General features: G+C 49.8%; 1 protein-coding gene across 1 annotated transcript; it reads right to left on the reverse strand.

The window, feature by feature from the left end:
- Nucleotides 1–249: 249 nt before the first annotated feature.
- Nucleotides 250–17,230, reverse strand: Gypc (glycophorin C (Gerbich blood group)). Its single transcript, XM_010637686.3, has 3 exons — nucleotides 17,212–17,230; nucleotides 2,080–2,187; nucleotides 250–507 (listed from the first exon to the last, which is right to left on the reverse strand). Exons 2-3 carry the CDS (start codon nucleotides 2,099–2,101, stop codon nucleotides 311–313), a joined length of 219 nt encoding a protein of 72 aa, XP_010635988.1. The 5' UTR covers nucleotides 2,102–2,187; nucleotides 17,212–17,230; the 3' UTR covers nucleotides 250–310.
- Nucleotides 17,231–18,706: the final 1,476 nt, after the last annotated feature.

Here is an 18,706-nt window from a genome sequence, read left to right on the forward strand (position 1 = left end):
CACCCTTCCTTGCATGCCCACCCCATGAGATGACATCTCGCACTGTTCAGGGTGACTGAGATGTCCACACTCTCTCTCTTCCTGGCAGAGCCAAAGGCTTGCCTCCCGTGCTGGCCACTGTCTCCCCAGAGAGGTGTCTCGCAGCTCGGGCCTCCTCTGTCCTCTCCAGGCAGGCTTCCAGTGTTCTCAGGTTCAGATCTCGGCTTGCCTGTGCCCTTGAGTTCTGCCCGGTGAGGCCGGTAATGTTGGTGTGCATGTTTTCTATTCTGCAGTGAGAGGAGGCCTTTGGAGAGGTGAAGTCTGGTGTCCCTTAGATAAAGTACTCCTTTTTGCTGTTGTCACCAGCATCCTCCAGGGCAGGGTCACTCTTCAGGGCCACGTCAGCACTCTCAGCAAACTCCGTGCCCTTGGCCTCGTTGGTGTGGTACGTGCCCTTGTGCCGGAACAAGTATCGGAGCACGACGAGGAGAAGGCAGAGCAGGACGAGGGCCACGATGGTGATCACGGCTGCCGGAAGGAAGGAAGACATGGGGGGTCAGTCTGGAGCACACGCCTTGGGGCCTGGGAGGGGTTCAGAACCTGCAGGGGTTCTACAGCAGGACAAACGCTCTGCTGTAAGTAGCACCCATCTGGGCTGGCTTCTGCTTTCCTCCTTGTGCTTCTCCCCGTTCATCTCAGTGATCTTTCTCCTCTCCTCTTCCCGCCTCCTCCATCTGCACACTACTGGCTAGAACAGAAGCCCGGGACTGGTCCCTGCTGGGATGTGCTCAGGTCTACTGAGGAAGACAGATCTGTAGGAGGTCCCTTGTGGATTGGACTTTTGGCGTGGTGAGGATATGTGGGTTGGCTTAAACTGAACAGCTCCTGGGATGCCAAATGTTCATTTCTTCAGATCATCTGAACTGGGGGTTTCCTGGAACATGGGGCTTTCTGTGCAAAACCGGGGAAGTCCCAGCAGACTGAGAAGAGGTGGTTGCACTCTGTGTGCTCTACAGGAGGAAATGATGAGGGTTGCTGACAGCACCTGGGTGAGGGGTGAGAAGTATGGTTTGAGAGCTGCCCCTCATCCAGCCTGCCGCATTCGCTCCTGGGGAGGGGAGACTTGGCCTTATAGAGACACCATGCCTAAAGGCAGGGCCAGTGATGGTCAGTTCACTCAGGGCTGCAGGAGCTGTGGGATGAGGTGTCAAGACAGGACAACTTCAGGGAAGGCTGAAAGACAGCAGGCTCATGGTGAGGTTGGCTTTGGCCGTTTGCTCTGGGGCTGCAGAATAAGCCTCTGTCTTTACTTGGATCAGGTTTGTTCAAGGGGCTTTGGGGAGATGTTACTGGGGAACGTGGTGAGGCTAAAACTGCTCCCAAAGCCCAAATTCCACTTTTATGGAACAACTTCCTACACTTCCCTCCGGCTTCTGAGGGAAACTAATGTCACACAATGTTAATAATATGTCTGAGAAATACGTCTGAGAAGCACAGGCTCGAGGCCCAGTGAGGGAGAGAAATGTTGGGTTAAGTAAAATCGAACAGGTGTCTTTGACAGCTTCCTGCTGTCTCTGTCCCTTTTTCTTTTAGTTGTAGAAGTTCCCTGAGCTTCTAATAAGCTACAGAGAATTATGAACCCCAAATGAGGGAACAGAGCAAGAGACAGCTTCCAAACTAGGTTGTTCTGGAATGCAGTTTGGGGACACAGCTGTGAGCTCTTGGGAGCTACCCATCCAGGGTTCAGTATGAGGCAAATGAGGCGTTGTATTTTCTTTAGGGTGGAAATGTGAGACTCAGGGCACGGACCAGTGTAGGACAAGGGAGATCAGGTAGAGTCCAACACATGTTTGGCCTGAGCTGCTCTTTGCAGCCCGAGCGCCTTGTGGGTCAGGGGTAGGAGCGTGGGTGCTTCCTGGCATGAGTGTCGAGGCCTCGCTTGGCCTCGGCAGGTACCATGCCCAACATTTCTGATGAGGACTGCGCTCTTGCATTCCACAATCAAAGCATCCACTGAAGAAGGAGGTGGCTGTGGGATCCTCAGGCCAGTTCTCCCTGGGACCTCCCCGGCTAGCAGAAGGGCCTGTCATGCCGGCTCACCTGCAATGATGGCAATGTCCATCGCTGTGGGAAAGGTTTTCCCCGCCTCAGGCACTGGTACGATGGCATCGGGTATCCCTGGGTCAGATGTTGGTGTGGTGTGGAGTACTGCAGAAAGAAGAGAGGAGCCTGAGAGGACGGGACGGCTCTCTGCACCTGGAAACAATTTGGCCTGAGCCTGCACACTCTCTGCACCCTTGTGAGCAGCTCTGGCATGGCTCGGGTAGACAGGCATGGAAAGTATCTTCACAGACCACTGCCCAGGTGTACAGACCTGACCCAGGCTCAGCTTGGCTGCTGACCAGGCTAGAGAACCCTGAAAACCCCAAGAATCACTAGGTCGCTCACATCTGTGGGTCTCTGCTGAATCCCAGCACTGAGACTGGGGCCCACACCTGGTGCGTGCCCGACAGGTTTCTGCAGTGTGAATGAAGTGTGCGAGATCGGGTTTAACACAGGCCATCTGTGAAGTGTCTGTTCTTGCCAGGTGCTGCTTCAGCTGCCTTTGGTCTAAGCTCTCCTGTGGTCCTCCCAGCAATCCTGTGAGGTACCTGGTATTATAAGCCCATTTTACAGCTAGGACACTGAGTCTTAGAGACGTGATGAGTCTGTGGTTACATAGCTTGTCCAAAGACGGGTGGGGACTTTCCCATTACTCTTATCTTTGGGTGTACTTTCCCTCTTGAAAAACTCCTCCCTGGGCCGGGGATTTAGCTCAGTGGTGCTTGTGCAAGTGCAAGTGCAAGGTCCCAAGTTCGATCCCCAGTACAAAAAACAAAGAAAGAAACAAACAAAACCCTGACAACCCTCCCTAAGACTTTGCATCGATTCTCCTGGGGGCCTGGTCCTGTGACTATCTGAGTAACTGAGTGTGTAACTCTGCAGACCAGTGATGTGGCTGCTGGGCAAAGATCTTAGGGACAGCAGGAACCTGGAGCTGCGGCACAGAATGTCTCTTCTCCTTTGGGAGATGAGTGAGAAGAAAGATTTATTAGACCACAGAAATATCAGTGTTAACACGGAAAAGCCACGTTCCTATTACAGCAGCTATGCATATTAAAAAGAGAAGTGTGCTTCTTAATAGGCATTTCCACTCCGAGGATCACTGCAATTACAGTGCTGTGAGGTCATCCTCCCCCGGAGGGCTGCCTGGTGAGAAGCTGGCTGTGGGTTTCAGGAGGCACAGTGGGTGGCAGAAACAGTCTCCAGGCTGGAGGCCCAGAACAGGGTGTCAGAAGAGCCACGCCAGGAGGTCCAGCAAGGAGCCCACAGGTAGGGAGGAGGATGCAGCCAGTGACTAAGTCAGTAAAGAGAAAGAGTGGACGTGCTCAGAGGCCGGCAGGGAGGAAGACTGTTTAAGATCCAAAGCATCAAGCTCACGTGGATACCGGGCTCTGCTGCCCACTGGGGGCAATGTAGCCTGTGACTGAGTACCTAGCAGATGTTCAGATAGTCACTGAAGGCATGGAAAATGCACGGGCACACGAACACATAGATTTAGGGGCTGGAATTCTTGGCCATTTAAAATAACCAGACACCTCACGCAAGGGTGGTTCCAGAAACTCCAATACCCGGAATTCCCCCAGTTTTCCAGGTGAAGACCACTGTTTCTTAAATGAGTTTGTCCAGTGCAGCCAGCCCATTTCTTCTTCCCTTCAGAGCACATACTAACTGCTTACCACCTACCAGGCCTCGCTCTCAGCTCTATGACACTGTAACTTAGTCTTGGCAACAATTCCTTTTGGTAGGAGTTATTGTTACCCTACTTTACAGATTTGGAAGCTGAGTTGAGACAGGTGGTATCATTTTCTCTGGGTCACACAGCTACCAGAAACATCAGGGGTGAGTCAGTTAGAGCTCGCAGCTGAAACCCCACAGGGCATTGCCTGGGGAAACACTGGCAAGTGGGTTTCAGACCTACAGACCAGGTTAGAAAAGTCCCTGTACCATGTGCTCAGAGACAGTGAGAGTTCTGGTGAGTCTGATTTGGGGTTCAGCAGCAGGGTGCCCTCTGAGTGCACAGAAAGTTCTCATCAGCTCACATTAGGACTTTTTCTTCTTCTTGTTTCTTCAGTGCCCCTGTGCAAGTGAGGTCGAAGGCTGACAGTTGAAGTTCACTAACCTAACTTTTCCTTTAGGCCTGAGAGGCCAAGTACATTTTATTTTCTCCTTGAAGATTTGCTGTTATGGTTCCTGAGAGGATGTAGCATTCAGACTTTAGGTCTCTAATAGATCAGAGTTTCCCAAAGGGGCGAGTGAATAGCTCATTCCCCATCCACCCATTTCTCCCAGAAGCCAGGCACTGTTAGCTGAGCCACAGGCTGAAGAAAGGACAACAGGACAACAGCTCCTGTCTCTAGGACGCAGTTGTAGACCTGTGGCACATTGATGGGAAAAGTTAGAATCCCTCACCTCTTTATGTGACAGTGTGCAGTTATAGGATAACTAGGTTCCTAGGGGCGTCTTGGAGGGGTATCAAGCCCATGTCTCTGCTCTAGGACTCCTGGATTCCAAGACAGGAGGAAGTTCATGATGTTGCATGTTCATTTTTGCTTTCAGCAAACCTCTTCTAGCACTTAGTATGTTCTAGCGATGTGGGAAGTCACTGTGTAACCAAGGGGGACTCTGATGACCCCAGCAAAGGCTTCTGGAGGAGGCTTATCCCCAGCCTCCCCTGCTGAAATGGTGGGTGGCAATGCCAGCAGAGGGAAAAGCATAGTGGCAAGAGAGAGGCGTGGAGGAAAGGCCTGTGGAGCGTGGAGCAGTTAGCAAGGCTTTGGGGAGGGGCAGAATGGTGTCTCTCCAATCGCTGTGATGGCAGGTCACAGTGTGAGTGGCCAAGCCCAAGCAGCTGCTGCCTGTGAGGGTGTCACCTGCAGAAAGTTCCTGCATCGTACCCTGGGTGTATGGATGGACTCCACAGCTGATGGCCATGTCAAATTGACCACCTGTGTCAGAGTGTGCCAGTCTCAAGGCCAAAACGATGGCCCCATAGTTCCCTCTGGGTCACCTTGTAAACAACCATCGAATCCCAGGGCCACCAAAGTGTGATGCAAGGTAATTAGTTATATGGCTGTAATAACCTATGAAATGGTCCAGCTACGTTCCTCTTCTTAACCACTGTCCTGTGTCACCTGCTGCTGCTACTCTGCAAAAACATAACACAGGTTTTGATATTAGAAGCCCTGTGGGCTGCCCCATACCATCCGAATTGAATTGTAGCATTGTGGCGGGGCTTGGGGCCTGGGTGGCGAGAAGTGACCTCTGAATCCTGGAGAAGATGGTCATTCCTGCTTCACCAAATGGACTCAGCAGTCAGGAAGCTGAGTCAGGCAGGGGCATTTCCACCTGTGTACACCCTGGAGTCTTACTCAGACATTTTTTACATCTAGGCGTTTGCCTTGGGGGCTGTTTCTGGGAGGGGGGCTGAAAAGTACGGGAAGATGGCATAACTCACAGCACAGAGTATGTTTCCGAGTTCTTCTCTACGTGTCTTCCTCTGCTACTATCTTTGAGCAATTTTTAAAAATTAATAGAGCCTTTAAAAAAAAAGCAAAACCATGGCCAATCTGCTTTGGGTGAGCTATAGAGGCCAAGTTAAAAGGTGGAATTATCTTGTCTCTATTCTAGACCCAGAAAATAAAAATGGAATCCTCCTAATTTGAGGACGGTGATAGCAGGAACAATCAGCAAGAAAGGTGATTTAGCTAAGCAGGATGAAGTCATCACTAGTCACACAGGAATTCTTTGGGGAGAAGACTCTGTCATCTTTGTGTTGTGTGGTGTCTGCAGCTTATCAACAAAGCATCAAATACCCTTCTATATTCGTGGGATAGAGGAAGCAAAAGGGATCATTATTCCCTTGAAACCCCACCGTCCTGACCCCAGAAGACACATCCTGCTTAGGGTTTTTAGAAAAGTCAATTTAGAAGAGACAGGAAGCAGGGAGGAGAAGACTCTGGTCAGGCTCTGGTGTCTGGCTCCTGAGGAGGCTACAATGGCTGGGAGCAGCTGGCAGCTGAACAAGCTCAGTCTAAAGACAATGCAGAGACCACCCAAAGGGAGCTGCTTCTTTCTGTGCTCCCTAGTGAGAGGAGGAGAATCTACCCTTGAAGAAATCAATACGGCTTTAGCACTCGGAAAGGGAGACCCAGGTACTTCTAATTTGGACCTGTCTCTGTACCAAGACGACTGCTCAGCGTGGTGGGAGAACAAAGTCCTCCGGAGGAACTGAAGCTGAGGGCAACAGAGCAACAGCAGATGACACGTGACAGTGACACGGCCCCCACTGTCCGGGCTCCAGGGAACCCCGCTTCAGGACATGGTTTCCACAGACCCCAGCAGTTGGCCTCACATCTTCCAAAGGGGGTCTCTCCCCTTCTTGGAACTCACTTCTTTCCTCTGAACTCTGTGACTCTTGCTTTGACATCCCCCACAGCCACAGATTACAGTCTTTTTGCCTGAAATCTGCGGGTGGAGCTAATGGCGACAGAATCCAAGCTGGTGGAACACGGACCTTCATTCTGTTGCTCGTGGATCAGGTACCTCTCAAACCACTGACCTCTGACCTTCAGGGTAAGGAAGGCCCGTTCTCTGGGTGGTGCACGGAGAGAACCCGCCTATGGGTGTCCTCCAAGAAAAGAACAGGTTTCCTACTTCTTTTGCAGGAGTCAACGAGAAACTGAGAATACGGCAGCACTCGGTGAGAAAGTGTTGGATTAGTGCAAATTAACGTATGCACCGTCTATTGTGCATAAAACGTGAGATCCCAAGAAGGGAAGGAGTTAAATACTCATAGGAGTCTGGGTCTCCTCCTCAAATCGCACCTTATCCTACCCTTCCCATCTTGAGCTACGATGACAACTGGAGTCTCCTTTCCTCCTCTTGCTTGGTAAGGTCGTCGTGGGACTGAGCAGGTAAAGCACTGAGGCCCAAACCTGAGCATCAGAACTGTCCGGGAGACTTGTTAGACCGCAGATCACTACCTCCTCCTGCAGTCTGGCATTTGGAGCAGTCATCAGTTCAGGGGTGGGACTGTAAACTTGCATTTATAACATGTGTTCCAGTGCTGCAGATCCTGGTGGTCCAGGAGCCTCACCTTGAGAACCACTGAGCTGACTATGAAAGTTACTGACCATGTAACCCAGTCCAAGTGCCAAGCGTTATACTCTACTCCTTTGCAAGAGGCTGAGAGTGGACAGACTGGGTTAGCAGCGTTCTGAATGTGGCTATAGGGATTTACTAAAGACAGAAGATTCACCCTGAATGTGAGTGACACTGACCACTAGGCTTGTGGCCTGAATAGAATAAAAAGGAAAAGGGGCTTGCTGCTACTGCTGCTTTTTTGTGCCTTCCCTGCCTTGGACTGTTTCTCCTCTGTGATGCTCCTCTACCATGTCTCCCTGCCTTGGAGCCAACTGACTATGGCCTGAAACCTCTACAAGCTGTGAGCTAAAGTAAACCTTTCCTCCTTTAACTTGTGGGTGTCAGGTATTTTGTTCCAGCAACAGGGAAAGTAACTAAGGCAGAGCTAATACCCTTTATTCATGCAAAGAAACAGTTTTAGTCACAGCTGCCTTAGGCACAACCCTGAGCTAGTGTCCCCTTTCTTCCAGCAGCCAGTTGATGTAGCTAGAGACCTATCACAGTTGAAAACAGACTCTTTCACCTCTACCTATTCTCTTGCCTGCCCATGACTCATAACAAGGCATTCTTGTGCCATGCTTTGGTGATGTACGTACCTTTTGATAAATGACTTGTGAGATTTCAGACTCGTCAGCCTTATTGTTTGGAAATAAATCAGCCCCTCAGCTGCCCTTGTATCCTCTTGTGTGTCAGCAGATCACAACGAGAGCAATGGAAAGGAGAGTTACCACTGTGATGGGCTCTGATGATACAGTTAGGAAATATTTTTCCAAAAGAATGAATCTGGGGCAGCCGAATGGCAAAGGAGACATCTATCTGCAAATGTTTGAGGAAGAGGAGGTTATTTTGAATCCCAGTCAGCATGTGTTTGGCTCCTTGGCTCCAGACCCAACCACACTGTCTGGGACACAGGAAGCTGTGGACACAGCTACTTGCAGATCCCTGCAGACAACTCCTTGATGAGAGTGAAGATGTGCAGGAAGGCAGAGAGTACTCCTGGAGCCCTGCCTGCTCCCCTGTGAGGTCAGCACACTTGCTAGACATGGAACAGGGAGTGGAGCGAGCGCGGCTGTGATACACTTGCTTGAACCCCCTTGGGGAACAGTGTGGTCTTTCTGACAATGGTTTCTTCACGTGTAACATGTGGCAGCACTGCTGGGCAGGCCCACTGTGAATGAGTGTGTGCCAAGCAGCGCGTAGTGCAGTGCATGGCATAGGTAGGCCACTTAGATACTACAATTACCATTGCCAATTACACTGGCGTGGTCTTGGCCAAAGTGGTGCTCTCAGGCACAGACATCTTCAGTAGCATTGTAGACTACCTGGCAAACGTATCACCCTAAGAATCAAACAACGCACTTCTAGTGGTGACCCTACATAAAGAATTGGGAATGAAAAAGCAGCCAACCCTCCAGAACAGTACATTGCAATGTGGTTTAAAATGGAAAATAAAACAGAGAGGACAGTTAAAATGCTCCACATTAGGGAATTGGTTATGTAAATCATGATATGAATAGCATGAAGTTATAAATGTGACATGTAAATTCTTAGCGACAGGAGGAAATGTCTGAGGTATGATATTAAGTGATGGGGTCAGAACCTTGTAAGTAGAAATGATGCTAAATATTTCCCCAAGAGTCTTAGGTGAAGAAATAAAAGGAAGCATACTTAAGTGCTGGCTTTTGGATGGTGGATGGGGCATAAGTGCTTTTGTTTTCTTCTAATACATAGTTATTGCTACTTTCTAAGCCATCTACAATAACAACATCCTTTAAGAAGTAGAGATGAATCTTTAGAATTGGCCACTGTTTCCAGAGCCTTCAGAGCCACAGACCAGGTCTGTGGCGGTTCCTTCCACCTGCTGACCTCCCTGCCTCTTTCCATGCTGTCCCTGGGTAACTTCACCCCCTCCAGTGTCTCCCACAAACCAAAGTTAGGCTGTCGTTGGATAACAGGGCCTTGGCCAATTTCTCCGATGATCCTCTGTGTCTTACATTTATACCCTTTGCTTAACCAGGAAAGATGTTTCAAGTAGACATTTTTCATTCTCAATACAGAAATGTGCCACGGGGAAAAGAGCTGCTGGGCTCAGTGACCACTGGTCCTGTCAGACTTTCCCTGGGCTGTGGTTGTGGACTGAAGAACCCGAGCAGTTGCTTGAGTTGTGAAGTCCTCAAGTGGATCAGCAGATCAGCTCTGCCTCTGAGGGAGGGTTTAGCAGTCACAGAACTGCTGGCGGACTGTCTGTCCTTTGGAATTTCCTGAGACCTCACTGGCATCCAGTCAGTCTATTCAGGAATCCCAGCTCTGAGTACCTCCCTCCTCCCTAAGACTCTGGAAAGTTCCTCTCCCTGAAGAATCCTCTGGCCAGCATTGTTTGAGAAGAAACCTAGCTGTCCCTTTGATTTCAGGATCATGAGAAGGAACCTTACATTGAAGTGTGTAACCTAGGTTTCTCCTGGTGACTTCCCTTTTTCCATCTGCTCATTTTCTTCTGATCCGTGTGGCCATCTTTGGTCTTTTTATCCTCATCTAAGTTTCTTCCGTCATTTTCCCAGATGTAATAAATTATTCAACACCTTGTCCCACACTTTGGATTCTGTACTTTTAAATGAATAGTGGGTTTGGCTTTCTAGAGCCAATGATCCTTTCTTTCCCCCAAGGTGTTGGGAACACACAATAAAGGTCTGACATAAGGGACCACGGGAGACAAGCCACACGGGATTGGGTGAAGAAATGCAGGGTGTTTCAGTGGGATGGGTGCCAGGTCATTGGACTTAGAAATTGCTGGAGTGGAGATGCAGAACTGAAAGGCATGAGCTGGCATTGGTGGAGGCTGGAGTAGAGCAAGATAGTAGGAACGTGGACTTCGGGGTGGCATGGTTACCGGTAATGCCATCCCAGTACATACTGGCAAGAGCATGTGGCTGTCAAATGCAGGATATGGTCAGAAAGGAAATGCGTCACCTGCGGGTGTGGACAGCGTACGCCAGTCACATCTAAGTGAGAGAAATGTAATGACTGAACTGAGGATGGGGTAGGCTGTGCAGACGTCTGGAAGGAAGGGACTTTGAGGGATAAAAGATGAACCACATCTCAGATGTGGCCAAGAGGAACAAGGAGGACCCTGAGCTCATGCCTGGGATGTGCCCAGGAGAGAGGTGCAGCCACCATGAGTAGGTCAAGAGGATTCTGAGGAGGAGCTGGATGCCCACAGCAAAGAAGACATTGCAGTGGGGCTGGAAGAGTTTTGAGATGTTAGGGAGAGGTGGGCTATGTGAGGGACTCAGAGCCCTGCCGGGAGAGGTCTAGGGATGAGCCATGGGCAGGTGTGGGCATCCCAGTGTGTTCGCCACAGGCCTGGGTGCTCCTGAGTTGTGTGTATGCTCTGTCCTTCTCCTCAACTTCTTTCCCTTTGTACTCTTAATTCCCCTCCGGACCCTCTGGCTACTCAAGGGCTAAAATCACTGGCTCAGGGGTGGGCACAGGTGGCCTGAGAAGCTGTCTATCTCTCCGTGCTACACCACCATTACACTGAGTGACGGGAGAGCTGTGTTTCAGTGGAAGGCCAAGTCCAAATTGTGCTGCCAGGCTTTTTGAAACCTTTGGCTTCTCAGCCCTTGTTTCAGGGGAGAAGCCTCCAAATTTGCCTCCTTTGGTTAATTCTTCTGTGTGTGTGTTGGCTGGGCAGAAGGAAGTCTACAAGGAGGGAGAGGCTCTGCACCAGTATAGAGCCTCCGGGTCTTTCCAAACTCCTGCTCACCCTTCAGCTCAGATCAGGGTCACTGCCTCCAAGATGTCTTCCCTGATGTCTGCACAGGGCTGGGTGCTCCCTCCTGTACCACAGCATGCTGCTGCAAGGCAATTCTCTCACCAAAGGCCATGCAGTAAACGTTTTAGGCTTTGCAGGGTGTATATAGTCCCTGTTTTATTCTTATTTGATTGTTTACAATTCTTTAAAAATGTGAAAACCATTTTCAGCTAGTTGACTATATACACAGTTGCACTGAGTACACAGGTTGTGGTTTGTGAAATGATTTGTTCATATCACCATTGAATGCTTTGCAGGAGCCGGATGTGGTGGCCCATGCCTGTAAGCCCTGTAATCTGGAAGCCTGAGGCTAAAGGAACAAAAGTTCAAGCCTAGACTGGGCAATTTAGTGATTTAGTGAGATCCTATTTCAAAACAAACAGGGTTAGGGATGTAGCTCAGTGCAAAGGCCCTGGGTTCTTTTCCAGGTACCACCAAAAAGAAGGAGGAGGAGAAGGAGAAGGAAAAGGAGGAGGAGAAAAGCTTTCTAGGGATCTGTCTCTGCCTTCCTTTTTGAGCTGCTACTGGAGCACAAGGACTGGACTTCTTGATGTGATTGTCACTGTGATTAGATCAAGAGACTCCTGGAGAGAGGACTGGATTGTGAGGTGCCATCCACAGGCACCCTAGATAAGTGTGCAGGTCACTGGGCTTGCATCTTTGGCCGATGTACCTTTCTGGTGCTGTGCTTCCTGGCCATCATGAAGTCAGCATCTTTTCTCTACCAAGCCCTTCTGCCTTAGGTTCCAGCCTTGGAGACAGCCAAGCACTGACTAAAACCTCTGAAACGGTGAGGCTAATTCAACTTTTCCTCCCATCAGCTGAAAGTGTTGGGAGCTTCGTCCCAGTGACCATCACACGTGCTTTAACTTCTGCCACATGCCTGGTGAGGGAATAAGCAGTAATTCATGAACCGTCCTCTGAGAGCTCCAAGATGAGCACGTTAGCATTAATGTCTGTTGTAGAGCCTGTTGCTCACATGGAGAATAAATGACCTCCCTAAGATTCTCTGAGTCGCTAACCAGTCACTCCACGGACACACGCTGGGCTTCCTGAGACATTAGTGGCTGTCATTTATTGGGTTCTCAGGATGCAGCAGGCCTCTGCAGATTCCTAGGGACACTCCCCTCTACGTGTGCCTGTGAGCCTATGTGTGCTGTGTGTGTTCACACATGTGAGCCTCTGCATGGCCGAGTCATCATTGTATCCTCTGAGGTTCTTGCTCTCTAGCTGCATCATGCACTTATCTTTCCCACTTCTCTGGAGGACTTAATTCTCTTTAAAAATTATATAATTGCATTTTCAGCATAATTAGGTACCTAATTACATGGCTAAATGTCCTCAACCAGGCTCCATGTGTAAATAATGGTGATTTAGTTGGCCATGCTTTGCTATTGGGTTTGTAGGAGGCTCATCTGTCCACACACAGGGTGTAGAAACTGTTTTTCTCCTTCCCTCATGGAGTCTGACAGGCAAGAGTGGCACAGTCCAAGTCCAGAGTGAGCAGAACAGTGGGGGCAGGAGGAAAGGGACAAGACTGCTGCAGTCTCTGCTCAGTCTCCAGCGAGCCTCTTGGATGAGGGCTAAGCTCCCATAGCCCAGGCAGGCATTGGGGCTCCCACAAAAGGCACACCAGGGAAGGAGAGGAGGGTGTGACCCAGAGACATTTGGACCCATCATGTGTGAGTGAGAAGGGTGAGGCTGCAGTGTGAAGGACCCTGGCCCGAAGGAGAGGCATGGGTCCTGGAAGCAGGGTGCCCTTTCTGCTGTCCCTAGAAAGCTCCTCGTCATCCTACACCTGGGAGGAGCCCCTCAGAGAATGGTCAGTGCTTCAGGAAAGGCCCTGTAACCATGGGAGAGAACCTGCAGCGGTGGTCAGGCTCACAAGAGAAGATGCTGATGAGGCAGGTGGGAATTTATACAAGTTCATGCCAGTCTTGCTGTCTGTGACACCGAAATGGGCTATGGCATGGACACACCCAATCATAACTTCTGTACATGACAAAATTCCATCAATAACACCATGCTAAAGTGTCTTTCAGGGTAAGCCTCCAGAATCTGCTCAAGTATGGTTTGGAATCAGCTCTCCAAGAATGGACATGGGCAGAATAAGGCAGCTCCTCTAGTCAGTGAACTTTTGATGTCACAAGTTCCAAACCCCTTCACTGAACATAACAACTGCCCCCCAAAAGAAGCATGGCTGCATTGGAGAGGCATGATGCACATTTATGCCCTCACGAAAGAACCCTAAAACTTGCCTTTTGCCATCCAGTCACCAACCAGCTTCTCCTCTCTCCCTCCTTAGAAGTTCCCCACTGCCAACTGACTAGGGAGGCAGATTTGAGATCTTTTTAGCTCCTGGTCTCCTTGCAAGCTGAATGCAACAGAACCTTTTCTTTCTCCAAAAACCCCAGTGCTGCAGCACTGTCTCTATATGTGCAAGGCAGTGAGCTCAGTATCAGTGCTACTGTCTCTCATCCTAAATTTATGTTTGTAAAGTACATCCAGGAAGGCAGGGTGCATGAGGGTGTGAATACAGGAAACCTTTCCCAGGGTAGGATAAAGATGAGAATAAATGCACATCAACATGTGACTCTTTACAAAATTATCTTACAAGTGCTTCAAGGCACAGGGAGAGAGAGTGGGTGTTGTACAGACATTTGGAAAGAGTCCTGGCTCCCCTGTGTCCCAGGTGCACACAGCCTGTCTGTCTGCACGCCCTCTTCTGCAGAGGACAATGGTGGTAATACACAGGGCACATCCAGGATGGCTCCCAGGGCACTGCCCCATATGGGAACACTCTTCCTAGTATCCGCATGTATTTACAATTGGCTCCTCCACATGCATGTGCAGTCATGTGCGCAAGAACACACTTGCATGCTCACAAGGCCTCACAAGCCTGCACTGTGCTGTGGAGAGTGGGAGTGGCCAAGAGACTCAGGGACCAGTTCCTGTGACTGAGGATGGCAGGGTGAGCTCCCTTCTCTTCTGGAACAGTCAGACTCCCGAGTGCTTGCTACCCACTGGGCTGTCAGCTCTGCTCTGTCCTCCAGATCCTGTCGTCCCTGCACATCCCATCCTCCACTCTTGGTTTAGCTGATGAAAACACTCCATGGCACATCTCAATCCATCACTCCGGCAAGCTCCTGCTTCATCTTCCCATCCCTCTGCTCAGGTCTTGTGATTTATACTTGCCCGACATTAATCTTTTAAGAGCACAGAAGCCATAAACACATACATAACTCTACCTCTTGTCAGCTGAAATTCCTTGGCACAAATCAACTGTCATTTAAATTAATGTTTCTTTCATAAAAAGTGATAAATGCCCCTGAGACTAATCAAAGAAAAGTCAACAAATTTAGAGCTAGTTTCATTTCAGAAATGTTTAGGTCACATAGCTGAAGTCCAGCCATGGGTTGACTTGTGACCAGCAGGTGAGGGTGAATCTCACAGTCCTCTGTGGAGCAGCCAATGCAGACACAGACCGGGTGCTGTGCTCACTGCTACTTGTAGGGGTCTTGGCACTTCAGAATCAGGCCTGAGACTTACTGCACCATCTCTGGAGAGGAAGAGTCAGTACCACACAAGCGGCTCTTCAGACAGTTGTGTGAATTTCTTTAGTAAAGGCAAGCGATTGCTCATGCAAACCAAATAATGGAGGGAAAAGAGTTAAAGAACATCAGGCAGGTATAGGATTAAATTTCTTTGACCTTCAGGATTATAGGCTCGCCGATAGGTCAGAAAGTATAAAAGAGTACAGATTTTAAATACCGGTAACTTTCATAGTATGACAGTTTTGTGTTGAAAGCTGAAATTTTTATTTCATACCTTAGAAATAACTGCTTTTAGATTTTGTTTTGAGAAATATAAAAGCTGAGATTTGAGGAGAAAAAGGGGAAAGAAAATGAATGGCTAAATCCAGTATGTGCCATAAGCTTCTTTTTCTTTTCCATGTCTTATCACTTCTTCCACCATCACTACTGTGTTCAGCATCATGAATACATTTTACTATTCAGCTCTTGCAGGGAGTGATGGACAATGAAGGGTCATGAAGACCAGGTGAAAGAAACTGAGTCTTTTCAGGTAGGCAATGAGAAGATGCTACAAGTGAGAGATTACAGAGAAAAGCATTCTGTAGAAATGTGGTAGTTGAACAGGGTTGGGGAAGAGGGGCAGACACAGTTTAGAAGAGCACTTGGGAGCTACTGAGAGAAAACCAGGAGAGGTAGGGCAGGGATAAGACTTTAGGCATGAGGATGGGCTGCAGGAAAGCAGACCTGATAAGGACACCAGGGTCTGAGGGCTTGAGGTTCCCACAGGAGTGTGATTAGAACTTAATAAGGGCAACGTCTGGGTGGTGAGAGAGGCAGAAGTGACATGAATAACTTCTTAGTCTACGTTTCCATGTAACCAGTTATTGGATTACTTTCAAAATTACATGATTTCAAGTATTAAAAATGAATATGTGTCTCATATTTTTCAAACTGACATTAAAAGCCAGGTTTCTAGGGCTGAAGGTATAGCTCAAGTGGTATAGCCACATTTAAAGTCCAGGGTTCATTCCCACAAGAACAAAAACAAAACAAAAACAAAAACACCCTTGCCTAGACCCCATCCTATGAGGGTTCCTGGGTAAAGCAGGACAGAAGTTAAATTTGAATTTCAAATAAACAAAACATGTTTTGATATGAGTGTGTCCCACTACTACATGACAGGTCCACAGATGGTTCAGCCCTTTGAATTCACCAGATGTGCCTGGGGTTTAACAGTCACAGGTGCTTGGAAGCTAAGCGAACTTCTAAAGGCAGAGTGTGCTGTGGTCAAACGGTGCATCGGGGTTGGTGATAAACCCCACAGTCAGAAACCGAGGGCAGCCTGGGCTTCTGGCGTCAGCAAACCTGGCTTCCTCCCTGACCACACCTCACACCTCAGTAGATCGATCTGTGTCTTAACTGTAAAGTGGAAACAGTGGTACCTGCCTCACAAGGAACTCTGACAAAGCTCAGAGGGGACAGAAGATCCCGTGACCCTCTGGGAGGCACAAACTCCCACTGCCACAGGGAACTGGAGGCTCCTCCAGCGCCTGTCTCTCACCAGTCCTGTCATAAGCCTTTATCTTAGTTTGTTCTCAGTCAAGGCCCGTGGCCAGCAGCCACCAAAGTCTGCCTGCCTTGGTATGTTCAAAGAGTAAAGGACTTTCCTGGGTCTTCCTGTCCCCTATTTCCTGGTCACTGGGCTCCAGGGAAGGATCTGAGAAAGTAACCAGTGAGGTGAGCGGCTGACCCACACTCACTTTATCAGCACCAGCTGCCCAGCGTAGGGCTCTCAGGCCCCCTGTAGCTACCTGATAAGAGGCTCAGTTGCCTCCACAGGGCTATCGGAGACAGCCTGGGTGGAAGAGCCACATCCATCAGATTGAAAAAGGGAGGGAAAAGGGCCTCTGGGAAATACCGTGCCGTCACACAGCCATGAGAACTGCCTGTCGGTGAGTCCAAGCTCTGGGTCCTGTAAGCAAGCAGTGATCACACTCTCACCCCGGAGCACACAGAAAGCTGCCTCTTCATGGAGCCAGCTCAGCAAATAACAGTGCCCTTCACCATGCCAGGCTGTGGTGAGCACAGAGGGGAAAGGAAATGTGAGTCCTCTTTGGTTAGCATAGCATGAATGGCTCCAAGGACAGAAGATGCTCAGGTGGCCAGGCGGCCAGGGCTGACGATCCAAAGCCCAGGAGTCAGGAGCCTGTCCCTGCACTGCTCACTTGGAACTCATCTTGGGGTTGTGCTATGTGAGGACAGGGGGTGAGCAGGGGCAGCCTGGCCGACAGGTGACTCGCCGCCCTCAAGTTCCACGGATTTGCACCTCTGGAATGGGTGGTGCAAGTCCTGACGAGGCAGAATCCCGGCGATGAACCTGAGTTATGTGAGTTGCTCTCTTCACCTCTCTGGTTTGTAGGGAAGGAGCCAGCCTTTCTGGGCTGTGCCTTCATCGCGCCTCTGAAAACTGTGGGTGGCAGGTGGCAGCTTGCACCATGAACAGTGCTCCACACACGTCCAGGAGGCTGCCGTGTGTGTCCACGCCCTAAATGCTCATCTCCTTTCTGCCCCTGGGCCAGCTCTCTACCCTGAGAGGAGGGGGCTACGGCTCCATGCTCTGTGCTGAGCTGGTGTCACACCCACCTGGCGCTGCAGGCGAGGGTCCAGGCACGTCTTCCTAGCCCTGCAAGAGGCTTGCTTGCACGTCTCAGCTGAGCTTCTCACTGCTTCCTGAGTTCCTGCTCGCTCTGTAGGCTGCAGGAACTGGAGACCTCAGACCCACACTCATTCCTGGCAAAGTGACACAGCCCTCAGGGATGCAAGAAAGCTTCACCCAAAGGTGCAACCAGAAACTTCAGGCAGGCTCTGAAAGCTGGCCTGTGTGTGGGTCTGCGTGTGTGCCCACACGTGCACACTGGGCGCTTGGAGAAGTCCCTCCTGGCTCCCCCTGCTCTCTGTCACTCCTCCTTCCCAGCTCCCACCACGTGTGACAGCTCTTCCAAGGCTCTGCTTTGAGCTCCTTGCTAGAGCATCAGCTGAGATGATGAGGGGCCCTGCTCTGAGAGTCACGAGTCTTCCAGCTGGGGCTAGAAGCTCCCAGACTCAGATGGTTGGTGGAATCCAGACAGTACAAAGGTGCTAAGAGACAGTACAAAGGTGCTAAGAGACGGCCCGTTCACTGGCTTTCTGCTGCTCACTTTTTCCTCTTTGCTCACTCCATCCCCAGCCACACTGGCCTCCCTTTGGCTATTTCTAGATCAGCCTACCTCCGGGGCTTTGCCCTTGCTGCCCCTTGCCTGTTCTGGTCCTGTCAGATGCCCCTTGTCTGCTGCTCTTACTTCCTTCAGATCTTTCTCAAACATCTCCAAAACAAAACAAACAAACAACAAACAAACATCTCCCAGCGAAGCCTTCTCTGGCCACATTCTTTAAAATCCCCCATCTCCCTTTCTGGCCTCATTGCCTCTGCAACCCTTCCCATTCAGATATACTGAGCATCCTGTCCATGGGTCTTGTGTCCATCTGTCCTGCCTCACTAGAATGTAAGCTCTCCTATGGGATTACTGCTGGGTTGTTCACTGTCACAGCCCTATGGTCTGACACCCAGCTGGTGTTTGATACTCATGTGTGGAAAATGACTCCTCGGCCACAGCTACCGCGGGTGGCAGAGACAAAGAATGAAACCAAATGAAAACCTGAAGAACCCACCTGCTCTTAGTTCCTGAGCAAACCCACTAGAATTAACCTGCTTACCCTCTTCACTCATTTTTAGTTAATTGCTTTTCTAGATATAACCTGCTCTTAGTTACTTGCTCTTAGTTGACTTGAAAAATAGTCAATTTGAGAAGTGGATAACACCTCCAACACGTGGGTCAGGATGGTAACAGCCTTTCATGCTTGAGAACATACACACAGACATCCAACTACACCACTGCCTAACCTCCAGTTATCTTTTCCACACCTCTGCCCATAAATAGCTCCAAACCCTGTCCCCAGGGAGGCCGATGTGAGACCTGCTCCCACCTCTACAAGTGGCCACCTTGTGACCTCTCTTTTGCCAAACTTATTTCACTGATTGGCATCCTACATAACAGTCAAAACGGACCCAACGTGCCTGGCTCAGAGACAAGAGCACAGC

The sequence above is a fragment of the Fukomys damarensis genome, unplaced genomic scaffold (genome assembly GCF_012274545.1).
Source record: "Fukomys damarensis isolate Sample0158 unplaced genomic scaffold, DMR_v1.0_HiC HiC_scaffold_29, whole genome shotgun sequence".
NCBI lineage: Eukaryota > Metazoa > Chordata > Mammalia > Rodentia > Bathyergidae > Fukomys > Fukomys damarensis.